Genomic DNA, 12,712 nt, shown 5'->3' with positions numbered 1-12,712 from the left:
AGAGGGGGTGAAGCAGATTTCACATATCTTGGCCCATGTAAGCCCTATAATATACCCTGTTACACCTAACATCATACTCTTGTATATTCTATAGTAATTTTAAAATGATAAACTCAAAAGCTTTGAATACGGAGTGATTAAATTGTTCCTTTATGACATTATCCCCTCCTCTTTTTTCATTCTTTATTTTCATAAGATTTCATGAATTAAAGGGGTGTCTCAAAAGCACTTTATATCTTTTGGATACAACTATTTGAAACTAGTATGGGAAAATGGGGTGGATAGAAGGAAAATGAATTAAAAAGATGGATACAACCTGCTGTACTCTGTTCTTTAGGCGGTGGAGGTCTTCCTGGCCCACCAGGACCTCCAGGTGAAAAGGGCAAACCAGGTCAAGATGGTATTCCTGGACCAGCTGGACAGAAGGGTGAACCAGGTGCTATACTTATTTTAGTTTTTCCTAATGCTCTGATTTCCTCTTTGTTTATTCTCATTCACCCTTTTTATCCATGAAAAAATTACATCATCTTTCTTACCTTCTAAGAAAACCACATACTTTTCCCTCCATAAATATTTTCTTCCTCTTCACCCTGAGAATATCAGCTGATATTTGTTGATTAAGCTGCATCCTTCTTACTAAAAAAATCCAAATCCTGTCTTGACTAGTTTTTCACAATAAGAAGTTACTCAGCTATTTCAAATTTATTTGTTTTACTATGCAATCTATATTCCATTTATATATTTTATAAGATAGAATTGTATAAAGGCATATTTGACACCACAAATAGAAGTTTTCTCATGTTAGAATTGTTCTGTGTTAGAAGTAAGTCTTCTGGGACTGGGAATGTAGCTCAGTGGTAGAATGCTTGCCCTAGCATGTGCAAGGCTCTGTGTTTGAGCCCCAGCACCAAAAAAAAAAAGAAAAAAGAAAAACAGAAAAGAAAGAAAGAAAGAAAGAATAAAAAAGAAAAGAAAGAAAGAAATCTTCTGCATGTTTTACCTGATATACAGTGATATATGTTGTAACAATTAAAAACTTTAATGTCTGAAAATAATTTGTCCTTATTTTAGTTATATTATCCATTTGATAGTTTTGTTTTGTTTTGTCTCTGACAGGTCAACCAGGTTTTGGAATCCCAGGACCCCCAGGACTCCCAGGACTTTCGGGTAAACCTTACTAAAACATGCTAAATCAACCCATAAAATGAAAATGTTCTCCAGTACAATTATTTTTCCATCTCTACCATTGAAGTTGTAAAATGCCTATATAAACCCCCAAAACCGAAAGCTAGAGCTATACCGTAGAGTATTTCTTATTTAGCAACTTAATATAAAAGTAATTTATATGTAGATATCTCTTCATTGACTTCATCAATAAATGCTGAGGTAATGACACAGAAAGAAGACAAAATTGTGGGATGAGAGAGACTTTTGGAAACTCATTTAGCTATGAGGGAAAAAAAAAACACTCTTTTCTCCCCATGGGAAAAAAAATGTTAAGATAACAGAAGAAATCCTGTAGAAATATGCACCAGTAATTAAAATGTTTCTTAAACTCCTTGTTAACACTTTTTGTATATTTGAATGGATATATGTGCACACATATCTACCTTTGCTCTGTCTTTCCTCTCTAGTGCCTATTATCATTGTAAGCACTAAATAGTGAATAGGAAGATTGAGCAGACATATGGATATATATGTTTTTGTACTGAAATAACCATGGGCTATTCTGTGGAGGCCTTTCTCAAACCACAAATATATCTTGTAGAAATTCTGATATCCTTCTCATGATCCCAACATGAAAATTATTGCTTTAATGTGCAACTGTTATGGCTCTTAAGAGTGTTAGTGGTGTAGAAAGAAATGTTAAGAACATTTTGTCTGGATTGTAAATCTTTGATACAGGGGTTTGTAGGGACACAGAGCAACCATTGAATATCCTTATCTTCCATTAGTCTTAAAATTAGAACATTTATTCTAGGTATCATTTCCAGCCATCTTTAACTTTACAGATATTTTATACTTTTTAATTTTTCTCTCCTTTTTTTCTCACTGGTCATGTGACCATTGCTCTCTGTTCTAATAAAAGGGTACCTTTCAGGATGCAATCTATTATTATTTCAGCATTTCTATACATACTCTGATAAATATGTCTAATAGCAGATACATATATTTAATAGGAAGAATGATTTTTTTGTATGTAGGTTTTGGATTGACTGTGGGATAGCAATTACCCTAGTGAATTCATTAGTTGTACTAATAGCTTTAGCCTTATAGGCAACCCTATAATTCAGTACCATTTAATGTGTTCTCTAATGTCATTTTACTTTCATAGGCCAAAAGGGTGATGGAGGATTACCTGGCATTCCAGGAAACCCTGGCCTTCCGGGTCCAAAGGGTGAACCAGGTTTTCAGGGCTTCCCTGGTGTGCAGGGTCCCCCAGGCCCTCCTGGTTCTCCAGGTCCAGCTCTGGAAGGCCCTAAAGGCAACCCTGGGCCCCAAGGTCCCCCTGGGAGACCAGGTATGTTCATGAGTGGTAGGGGAATGCTCTGTTTATTAGTCAATTTATTTAATTTTGCTGGCAGGTTATTCAGTCTTTAAGAGTTTAGAATTTATAATGTAAGAACTTATTATAGGGCTGGGGATGTGGCTGCAGTGGTAGCGCGCTCGCCTGGCATGCGTGCAGCCCGGGTTCGATCCTCAGCACCACATACAAACAAAGATGTTGTATCCGCCAAGAACTGAAAAATAAATATTAAAAAAAGAACTTGTTATAAGCACATAGTTTGATTTATACTTAGCTCCATCTATTTCCATGCCATCTAATTATTCTTTTCAGTAATTACCTTTATCATTTATTTAAAGTTGAAGTAAACTAAAACAACTTGGATGGGAAAAAGGAAATAGTGGTTTATTAGTCTTGCTATTAAAGATAAAGCTATATATATATATTGATAACCTGACAGCAAAATGCCACCTGCATTATATGAACTTCTCAGCATGTCATCACAGAAATCATTTTAGTGATCACCCAATAGATGCTTGTGGTCTATACCAGAAGTGTTGCTATGGTTCTGTCACATGAGCAGCAAACGTCACCAAGAAAAAAAAATTATCTTTTCTAGGAAATAGGCAATCAAATTTGTCTTTGGCATCACAGCATGATAAAATTGACTAGCTATCTCTTAATACCAACCTCATGTCTATACCTCATTTGTCTTGTGAACACCATTCACTTCTCTAGTTTCTAAATTTTGCATCCAATGTTCACCTTTTCATTTTGTGTCTGTGCTATGTCATTTCATTTTACTAATTTGGAAATGCTCATTTTCAGCCTTGATTAATGTTGCTGAGCCCAGTCACTGGTGATAGGTTATTAACAAATTTGGGGGACTTGGTATTCATTTTTTCTATTTCTAGTAATGAAAAATTTGACCTTCACTGATGTAAAGAAGAAGAAAAATCTAAGTTTAAAGTTGCAAAGCAACTGTCCTTTTATCCTTTGACAATCCCTGACTTACTATTAAAGTACATTTAAAGTGAAATTTTTCATTAAATTTCAGTAAAATCTTGTGATTAGAATTAATTTAATAACATGCTCTAAAATATGAATTAAATGAAATCACATACTATGTTCAGAGGCATCATTTTCAAAATCATATTTTTATCTGATCTTACTTGACTGTCCTTGGAGGGTATTATTTAAGGTTTTACCTTTCTTTACTATTACAGAAAACCAGTGAAAATCTTCTCAGCCATGTTAACTCTCTTGCATGTAATATAAAGAAATGAAGCAAGTATCTTGTTTTGCATGTGATAATTCAAATAAACCAAACTATTATCCTTTATATATTCTAATTAGCATTATGGTTATTCAGTTTTACTCATAATGGAACTCACTGTTGAACAATACTTTAAAATATGTCAACATAAAAACAGTAGTCACAAAGATGCTTTAAAAATTACCATTTTTAAAGAAGTAATAATGAAAGCGCTCAGAAGAACACATCTGATGAGTATTGGACTTCTTGATTTGTTTATAAACTATAAATTTAAATAGAATTTTGAACCCTGTTGCTCTTAGAATTAATTATTCTTCATCTGAGCTCATAGCAATGATTATTTTAAAAATGATATTTTTGCCTTCACAAAATGGCACATGTGCTATTTTCATTAAAGCTAAATATTAATGCTAATTGGAGATAATTTGGTTTATATACAAATGCATGAATGTAAACTTTCAGAATATTCTGCTATTGAATAAAATTTTTAACTTGAAAGTATTTAGTGTGATGCTTTAGTTTCTTGATATTTCTAACAGTTTTGATATTTTTCCTTTTTGTTAATGATGACATTGGGCCTTGGTGAACTTTGACCCCTATCCAGGTCCTCCAGGTTAGATCCTTAACTCCAAAGTAATACCTGCATGAAGTTTGAAACTGTTCTTATATATTTATATACCTATATTTATGTATGTGTGTATATATACATAATGTGTGTGAGTATATATATTTATATACATACACAAACTTCTCTTGTATCTAATATTTCATATGTTTGAATATATTTAAGAGCATATATGCCAATTCAATTCTTACATGGTGGCCTATCTCTACAAGTTGTCAAGAACTTTTAGAATCTAGTATTTCCTTTTTTTAATCTTTTTTTAAATTTTTTAGTTGTTGATGGACCTTTATTTTATTTGTTTGTATGTGGTGCTGAGAATTGAACCCAGTGCCTCACACATGCTAGGCAAGTGCTCTTCCATTGAGCTGCAACCCCAGCCCTTAGAGCCCAGTATTTCTATTGTAATGACTCCACATTAACTAATTAGGAAAACTTACTTACCACTTCAAAATGCACAAATTTGTGTCCCTTTTAGTTGAAAATCTATGACAAACTGCTTTGTATGGTATTATGATATTTTACCTTACTTTTGTAGTAGAGTATATTTCTTATCTTTGCCATATATTGGTTAGTGCAAATGAAATTGAACTATCAACTAGGCATAATGGTACACACCTATAATCACAGCTACTTGAAAGGATGAGGCTGGAGGGTTACTGGATCCCAGGAGTTTGAGGCCACCCTGATCACATAGTGAGACTGTTATCTAAAAAACAAACAAGCAAAAAGAACTGAATTATCCATCAAAAAGGAACTTTTTAACAATAATGTGTATTATTAGATCCTGCAGATATATAATCTTTGACTTGGCATAAACTTCTTCCCATTTTGGCTTGTCACATTATTCTAAATTCTACTGCTATGAAAAAGAACTAATAGAGTAGAAAAAAAATCAATGCAATCAACACAAATTAGAGGCTCTTAAACTTATCTTAATCACACACATGTAAACAGTACAAAACAAAGAACAATTATCAAGAGCTATCCAAAGGAAAATGCTAATTCTTAGTAAGAATTAATGTTCACCTAATCAGAAGTGAAAAAAGTCACAGTATTTGAATGTATTGTTTATTATTTAAAATAAATAGACATTTTCAAATTTCTAGAGAGGATTAAAAGAGAAAAAAGTATATACCTGAAACCTGGAAGGACATTTTATCTTCTTACAAATTAAAATTCATAATTTTCAAAATGAACAATTAAGAAACTTAAGCCATCTTTTCTATCCAAATTGATTCCCTAGTTTCTTACTCCCCTAAAGTCTCATTTCATTGAACCACAGAATGCCAGATCTAGAAGAATTCTAATTTTTATATATATCAAAAAGAAATTACTCATATTACATATTAAAGATGTCAGGACAGATTTTATTGAAGACTACTACAGTAGCGAAGGGATTCCTGAAATAGAAGAGTGTAACTGAGCTCAACTCCAGATGCAATAAAGACAAGTAGAGATTTATTACCAAGGAACAGAACAAGGATATCAGTGATGGAAAAAATATTAAAATCAAAGTTGGGGGGGGAGATATTCTTGCCAAACTGGATTTAATGGAATTCTTGCTAAAGGTGGACCAAGGGCTTAGATACCAAGGGTGAAGGATGAGGCACTTGGTCAGATATTGAGAGTTGGAGGACTCTCCCTATACTGATTTAGCAGGATTCTTGCTGTAAGTGGGCTTGCAGACTATACACAGGCCCAAGGATGAAACCTAGCTAAGAAGAGAACTCTTGGATGCACCTGTCCAAATTTGGTCAAGGAGGGAGTCTTTGTCACATGTGAAAAAACAGAGGGCCAAAGAGTTTAAAAACTTGCTCAAAGTAATATTGTTGGTTGTTGGCATAATTGGAACTTAGGGCTCCCCAACATTTAGTTAAATGTCTATAACTCTAGTGGTACCATATCATACTTCCACATATCCTATGACTTGATGCTTTTAGATCTGGTCTCTTGTTCTAGTTATTAATATAAGTTAATGGAACAAAACTATTTATACCATTTCAGGAAACACTCAGCCATAGCAGACTGGGCCTTCAATCCACATTCTTGTTTTCTGTTACCTCAAAATTTCCATCCACCCCTAATAATTGCTTTTCATGGTCTTTCTAAATGGGTGTCAAGAAGGTTAAGATAGAAGGTTGCGATTTAACTATCATCCAAATAAAGAGAAGACCACAAGGTACTTTGAAGTAATTTTAAGTCCTGATCTGCCTATCTTGCCTAGAATTCTGCTACCCTGATGACTGCTAGACTAGACTGTCAGCTACGAGTTTTCTTTTTACTGAGGCACTAAAATATATTTGAAGGGAAAAAAAGAAAAGTAGCCTCATTTACTTTAAATCAGATTTAACAACTTCCCATTTACCAAATGTGCTCTAAATTATAGTTATGCAAACCTGGTCTCTGTGGTTGTCTTCTTTGTAATAGTTGAAGACTGTAAACTTAAGTGAAAACTAGATTTAATATTGTGTGAATGTATAAATATGTAACAACAAGTCCCACCATTATGTTCAACTATAATCTATCAATAAAAAATATGGAACAAAATAATTTTTATTTTTTTTCAAAAGAAATCTAAAAAAAATAGATTTAAAATAATACCTGTCAACTCATCAGCTTATCTATAGCAATTACCACTTACATACAAGACTTTAAGTGTTTATTTTGTTTTCTACTTAAACTTTGTTAGGTCGCTTGAAAAACAGTGAAGTGAGAGCCCCATATACAAAATTGATTTGGCATATAACTCATTAAAATGTAACCTTTTAAAAATTGACGTCTTAGAAGTTTTGCTATGAAATTATACAAAATTTTTCTTGTTACTAACTTAAACCAAAATGTCATATTTCAATGAGATTTTTTCTAAGAGTTCTTGTTTTGAGCCCTTCTATGTCACATATACATGGGTCTATACTTGAACTCTGAACTATGTTGAGTAGAAATTATAATAAATAAATATAAAAAGTTAGTTTGCTGTGCATGGTTTAGAGACAATTTAAGCAAAAAAAAAAAGCCAGTTTTAGCTTTCTAAATTTAAAATGATCAAATGAGTTAAAAGCTTTATTATTGGGCAGTGATGATAGTGTTTCTTATTTATGTGGCACTTACATCATATAACGTACTTTTATTGTAAGCTCCTTGAGGGCAAAGTTTGTGTCTTACTCATCTCTGTATTCTCTGTAACACCTTGCAACTGGCAGAACTCAAGTCTATCTTTTAAAATTCGGCTTTGATCATTAAAACAATCCTGTGAGGTAGGCTACAGTAGATAACACTATTCCCATTGTGCTCAGAGATTTAATTGAGAGGATGAGGCTGGAGGATTATATATTTTATATATATATATATATATATAAAGTAGCAGAGTCAAGAATAAAATCCTAGGTCTTCTAACTCCTGGGACTCAGTACTTTAGCACAATTTATTCTCTCTGCTAAAATTAAGTGTTTATAAATCATAGCAAGACTTGTAAGAAAAGGAAATTGTGTTTATAGTCAATTAACACTAACCAAGAGGCATTCTATTTGTAGGCTTTTATCTTTTTATTTAATGATCCTTGTTTTAATAGTGAATAGCCTGTCTTAATATGTGCATTGAATAATAATTAAGTAATTGTGATATTTTCTATGGTTTGGGGAGGGATTTGCATGTAGAATTTCTTATAGTACCCCTTCATTGATAGTCTTTACATCTTTGGAAAATTGGAATCTTTTATTTTGAAGTTCAGTGGTATACATGTATATACAGGCTTTTTCTCTTTAACTTATGGCAACTAGTAATTCACAGAAGAAAGTCTCTTGATAAATTGTGGGAAGAAATCAGAATGTGGCTTCATAGAATAATTTTCAAATAAGATGAACAAAAGTACATGATATATTTGTAATGGCATACTTGTATTTTTATTTTTCTATTTTGTCACAAATGATCTATGTATTTTTTTGTCATTGAGACCTTTAAAGTTAATTATTATCTCAGTCTGAACATATTAAAAATTTTCACTGGGTTGTTTATATGAAAGAATTGCAGAAGCCAAGATTAATATAAATTCATCCAAAATTACCAGCTTGTTAAAGAAACTGAAGGCTGTCAGTGAAATGGTACTATTTTGCCAATTTTAATGTTTTGAGAATCTAACTTTTGGGAAACCACAATAGAAATGTTAACATATCTTTAGTAGAGTTTTCCATTTTTCTTTTTAATTAATGAATACAGGGAGCTTATTCTCTGGACTAAGCTCTATTTAAAAAGGTTTGGCTCTCTACTCTCCTGTATGGTTCTGTTTGCATACTCATTATGCTGAAGGTTTAGAAATGCTGGCAAAGAGGATTATTGTTTAACTTGTGCTATAATGTGAACCACTTCTAACTCATAATCTTATTTTGTACTGTGTGATGTCTGATACTGCTAACATCGATCTTTGGGCTTTGGTGAACTCTGATCTTCCCAGGTTTTCAAGGTTAGACTCTTCACTGGTCAATTCTTTTTTGTTGTTGTTGTTTGTTTTTTTTTAAGCTTTATATATGTGATAAGAGAAATGTACTTTATTTTTCTGTAATTCAGAAGTTATTGAACAGTGTTGTCATCCTCAAACAATATCTGCTTGAGTTTTGACATTCTAGTAAATGTAATATGAGTTGTGTAGAATTGTGTTTGAAATTATATCAGGTCTTCGTGGTTTTGATTGTTTATAATACATAATCCTATTTAGAGATATGTTGAATTTTTAAATGAAAACAATTTTTACATTATATATTTCATTAAGACAATTATTTAGGCAGGCATCTGGCCCATTTATGATCTCTACATATTGATTTCAGTTCCTTGATTTTTTTTTCAGCAGGGGGGGGGGCTCACATTGCCCTGATCTATGTGTTCCTGTCTCTTTTCAGTAAGGGAAGAGGGAAACTATTGAATATTGTTAAAAATAAAATCTATATGTCCCTTATGTCATTAGTAACTCATTAATATAAATTTAAGGAACCCTAAGCAGCAGGTTTAAATTAACTTAAAATTCCCAATATTTCCTTTTAATTGCAAAAAGAACAACACCCCCCTTTCTGTTTAGTTTTTCAAATGATACAGTTCTGGTAACTTAACTGGGAAAGATGGTCAGTTGTCAGAGAATCTTTTCCCCTTCTTAAATCTTACCTTGTAGTCGTCATCAGGATCATTCACAGATAGTTTATTTTTCTCTTAATAAGCTGATTTGCTACCTGACATCTAGTCTAAATCATAAAACTGAAAATTTGCTAGTAAAACCCTATATACTATATTTCAGCTAAGCAACTACGTCTTTGGGCATTTTTTTTAAAGTATAAAGTACCCCAAATTTTACTTACGATTGGGAATTTTTTCTTACGATTTTTGTGTTGTCTGGTTTCCAAGCTAAGATGATTATTTGAATTCAATTGTTTATGATAAAGACAGTTATTACACTGTTGTGAACCTGCTTTATCTTTCTCATGTGCAAGATGGAGTAGTGTTACATAATGAAATTACATAGAAAACTGAAAGATTAAAAACAGGCTCACATTTTTAAATATGTTCATTCTTTCTGTTTTAGTAGTAATAAATATAATAACAGCAGCCGAGCACAGTGGTGCACACCTGTAGTTCCAGCAACTTGAGAGGCTGAAACAGGAGGATTGCAAGTTTGAGGCCAGCTTAGCAAATTAACAGGGTCCTGAGCAATTTAGCAAGACCCTATCTCAAAATTATAAAAAAAAAAAATTAAAAGGGCTGGGAATGTAAATCAGTGGTAAAGGGCTTCTGGGTTCAATCGCCAGTACCAAAAAAAATAATAATAGTAACAATAACTATAAAAACAACACTTTTATCTTACTGTGTGCCAGATACTGTGCTAAGTAATTCATACATGTTATTTCATTTAATCCTTGCAACAACATAGTAAAGTAGATGGTATTCTTGCTTTCTTTTTTTGTGTGTGTGGGGGGGTACCAGGGATTGAACTCAGGGGCACTCAACCACTGAGTCCTATTTTGTATTTTATTTAAAGACAGGGTCTGAATGAGTTGCTTAGTGCCTCACTTTTGCTGAGGCTAGCTTTGAACTTGTGATCCTCTTGCCTCAGCCTCCCAAGCCACTGTGATATTGTTTTCATTGTATAGAAGAAATTGAAAGCAAAAAGATTAATAATCATGCTTAAGTTCAAACAGCTAATGAGAAATATTGCTGGGGTTTAACCAGCATTCTACTCCAGGGTCCAGTTTCATAATCACTAATCCATTCTGTCTTGTTAATATGGAGCTCTTCATTCTGTCATAAGAGTGAAGGAAACTAAAGTTTACATTTAATCTCAGATCAAAAAGATGACCCATTGTCTTTATGTAAACTAAGTATTCTAAATTCATATGACTGTTATGATTCCATAGAAGTAATATCTATAGGGGTTGGGCTTGTAGTTCAGTGGTAGAATGTTTCTCTAGCATGCAAAAGATCCTTAGTTTGATCCACAACACCACAAAAATAATAATAGTACCTACATATTTTCAATTTTATTGTTGAAATCAATAAAGAACTAAGGCTACCAGAGGAGAAAATGTATAAGTGTAAGCTATGTACTGTTGATTACTTAGGACTTTGTAATCATTAAGTCCAGAATATTTAGTCTCAGCCTTAACCACCAATCACTCTGTAAATATGTAGCATCTATTTCCCATCTGCTGACAAAAGACTTGGCCAATGTTAAGTTCTCCCTGGTGCTCAATGGACCTGGTATTGTTACAGGGATGGGGCCTTCTGGGAAAATGAGATAGCACAAAGACCTCCACTTCAAACCCCTATTCTTGTGATCAAGTCAGAAAGATTTTAGACATTTCACTCAGAGTGTAACAGGAATGAGTTCATTAAAGGGATAGGAAAAAGGAAAGGGAACAGTCATCCGCTCTTTGAGGCCTCTCCTGCATTTCAGTTTTATTAGGGATCCTAGGGAAGTTTCCAGAGACTCCCGCCTAGGTATACTTTTTGACTTTTGACTGATAGCAGGGTGACAACAGACTTTCATGTCCCTATTGCCATGACAACTGTATGTCACCTTGGCTCCTGCTGCTTGGTTCTAATTGGATTCTTAATCATACATTCTTACAGATTTTATTGTTAAGAGGAATTATCCTTACCTCCCTGAGTTTCAGGATCTGGTCACAAAAGACTCCCCCTTCAGGGTAACTGGGGTTCCTCTTATCAACTTTATTTTGGGCCTGCATTTCTCCTGAAGTAAGCAGGTATTTTGCCAAGGAGTGTGAGATATCCTGTCCACTGAGGCCATGCAGGGCTATAGGTAAATTGCTTCTTGGAAAAGAAAGCATATGGGAGTCAGTACAGTGGGCCCATTTTATAGAATTATTTTTTAACCCTCGTGTTCCCACCATCCTTGTCTTTCCTCTAACAATATCTTTATTTAGAAAGACAAGTTTTAAACATAGCATAATGAAAAAAGCTTAGCAGCTCACAGTTGAACACGCCTGTAATGCCAGCAGCTCCAGAGGCTGAGGCAGGAGGATCTCAAATATGTGTCTATATTATATGTATATTATATGTATTACATACATTATATATTATATGCATGAATATTATATGTTATATATATATATATATGGGCTGGGGATGTAACTCAGAGGTTAAGTGCCCCCACGGTTCAATCCCTGGTACTCCCTTCCACTAAAAAAGGCTTATCAAAATCCCATTTCAGGGGCTGGGGTTGTGGCTCAGTGGTAAAGTGCTTGCCTAGCATGTATGTGAGAGGCCCTGGGTTTGATCCTTAGCACCACATATAAATAAATAAAATAAAGGCCCATTGAAACTAAATATTTTTAATCCCATTTTAAATTATTTTATTTGTTCACAAGATGTATGTAGAATTTCTGCATGAGGCCCTGGGTTCAATCCCCAGTACTACAAATAAATAAACGGATGAATGAATCTATCAAACCTAGGATCTTGTGCATGCTAGGGAAGAGCTCTATCACTGAGCCCATGAAAACATTTTTAAATAAATTTTAAGAGTACTAAATTAGTAATTTTTAAAAAATATTTTTAGGTGTCAGTGGACCTTTATTTTATTTATTTATATGTGGTGCTGAGGATTGAACCCAGTGACTCACACATGTTAAGCAAATGGTCTACCACTGAGCCACAACCCCAGCCCTAAATCAGTAAATTTTTGACATTCTCAAATATTTCCAGGTACCAACCATATCCCTAAAATGAAATTAAAGTTATTTGTTTCAATATCTTAATTACATAGTAACAAAAGCTGAATAAATATAACTTCTTTCAAATAGAGCAG

General features: G+C 33.4%; 1 protein-coding gene across 1 annotated transcript in view; it reads left to right on the top strand.

Moving 5' to 3' along the window:
• Col4a5 (collagen type IV alpha 5 chain) overlaps window positions 1–12,712 on the top strand; it is a 217,946-nt gene that overhangs the window by 186,255 nt on the left and 18,979 nt on the right. Inside the window, exons 39-41 of the mRNA XM_078034408.1 lie at window positions 338–436; window positions 1,117–1,167; window positions 2,336–2,521. Of these exons, the coding sequence (XP_077890534.1) occupies window positions 338–436; window positions 1,117–1,167; window positions 2,336–2,521 (336 nt within the window). The remainder of the gene's footprint in view (window positions 1–337; window positions 437–1,116; window positions 1,168–2,335; window positions 2,522–12,712) is intronic.

Source organism: Ictidomys tridecemlineatus, chromosome X (genome assembly GCF_052094955.1).
Source record: "Ictidomys tridecemlineatus isolate mIctTri1 chromosome X, mIctTri1.hap1, whole genome shotgun sequence".
In the NCBI taxonomy this organism is placed as follows: Eukaryota; Metazoa; Chordata; class Mammalia; order Rodentia; family Sciuridae; genus Ictidomys; species Ictidomys tridecemlineatus.
The sequence above is the reverse complement of the archived record's forward strand: the minus strand, read 5'-3'. Positions and strand labels throughout refer to the sequence as shown.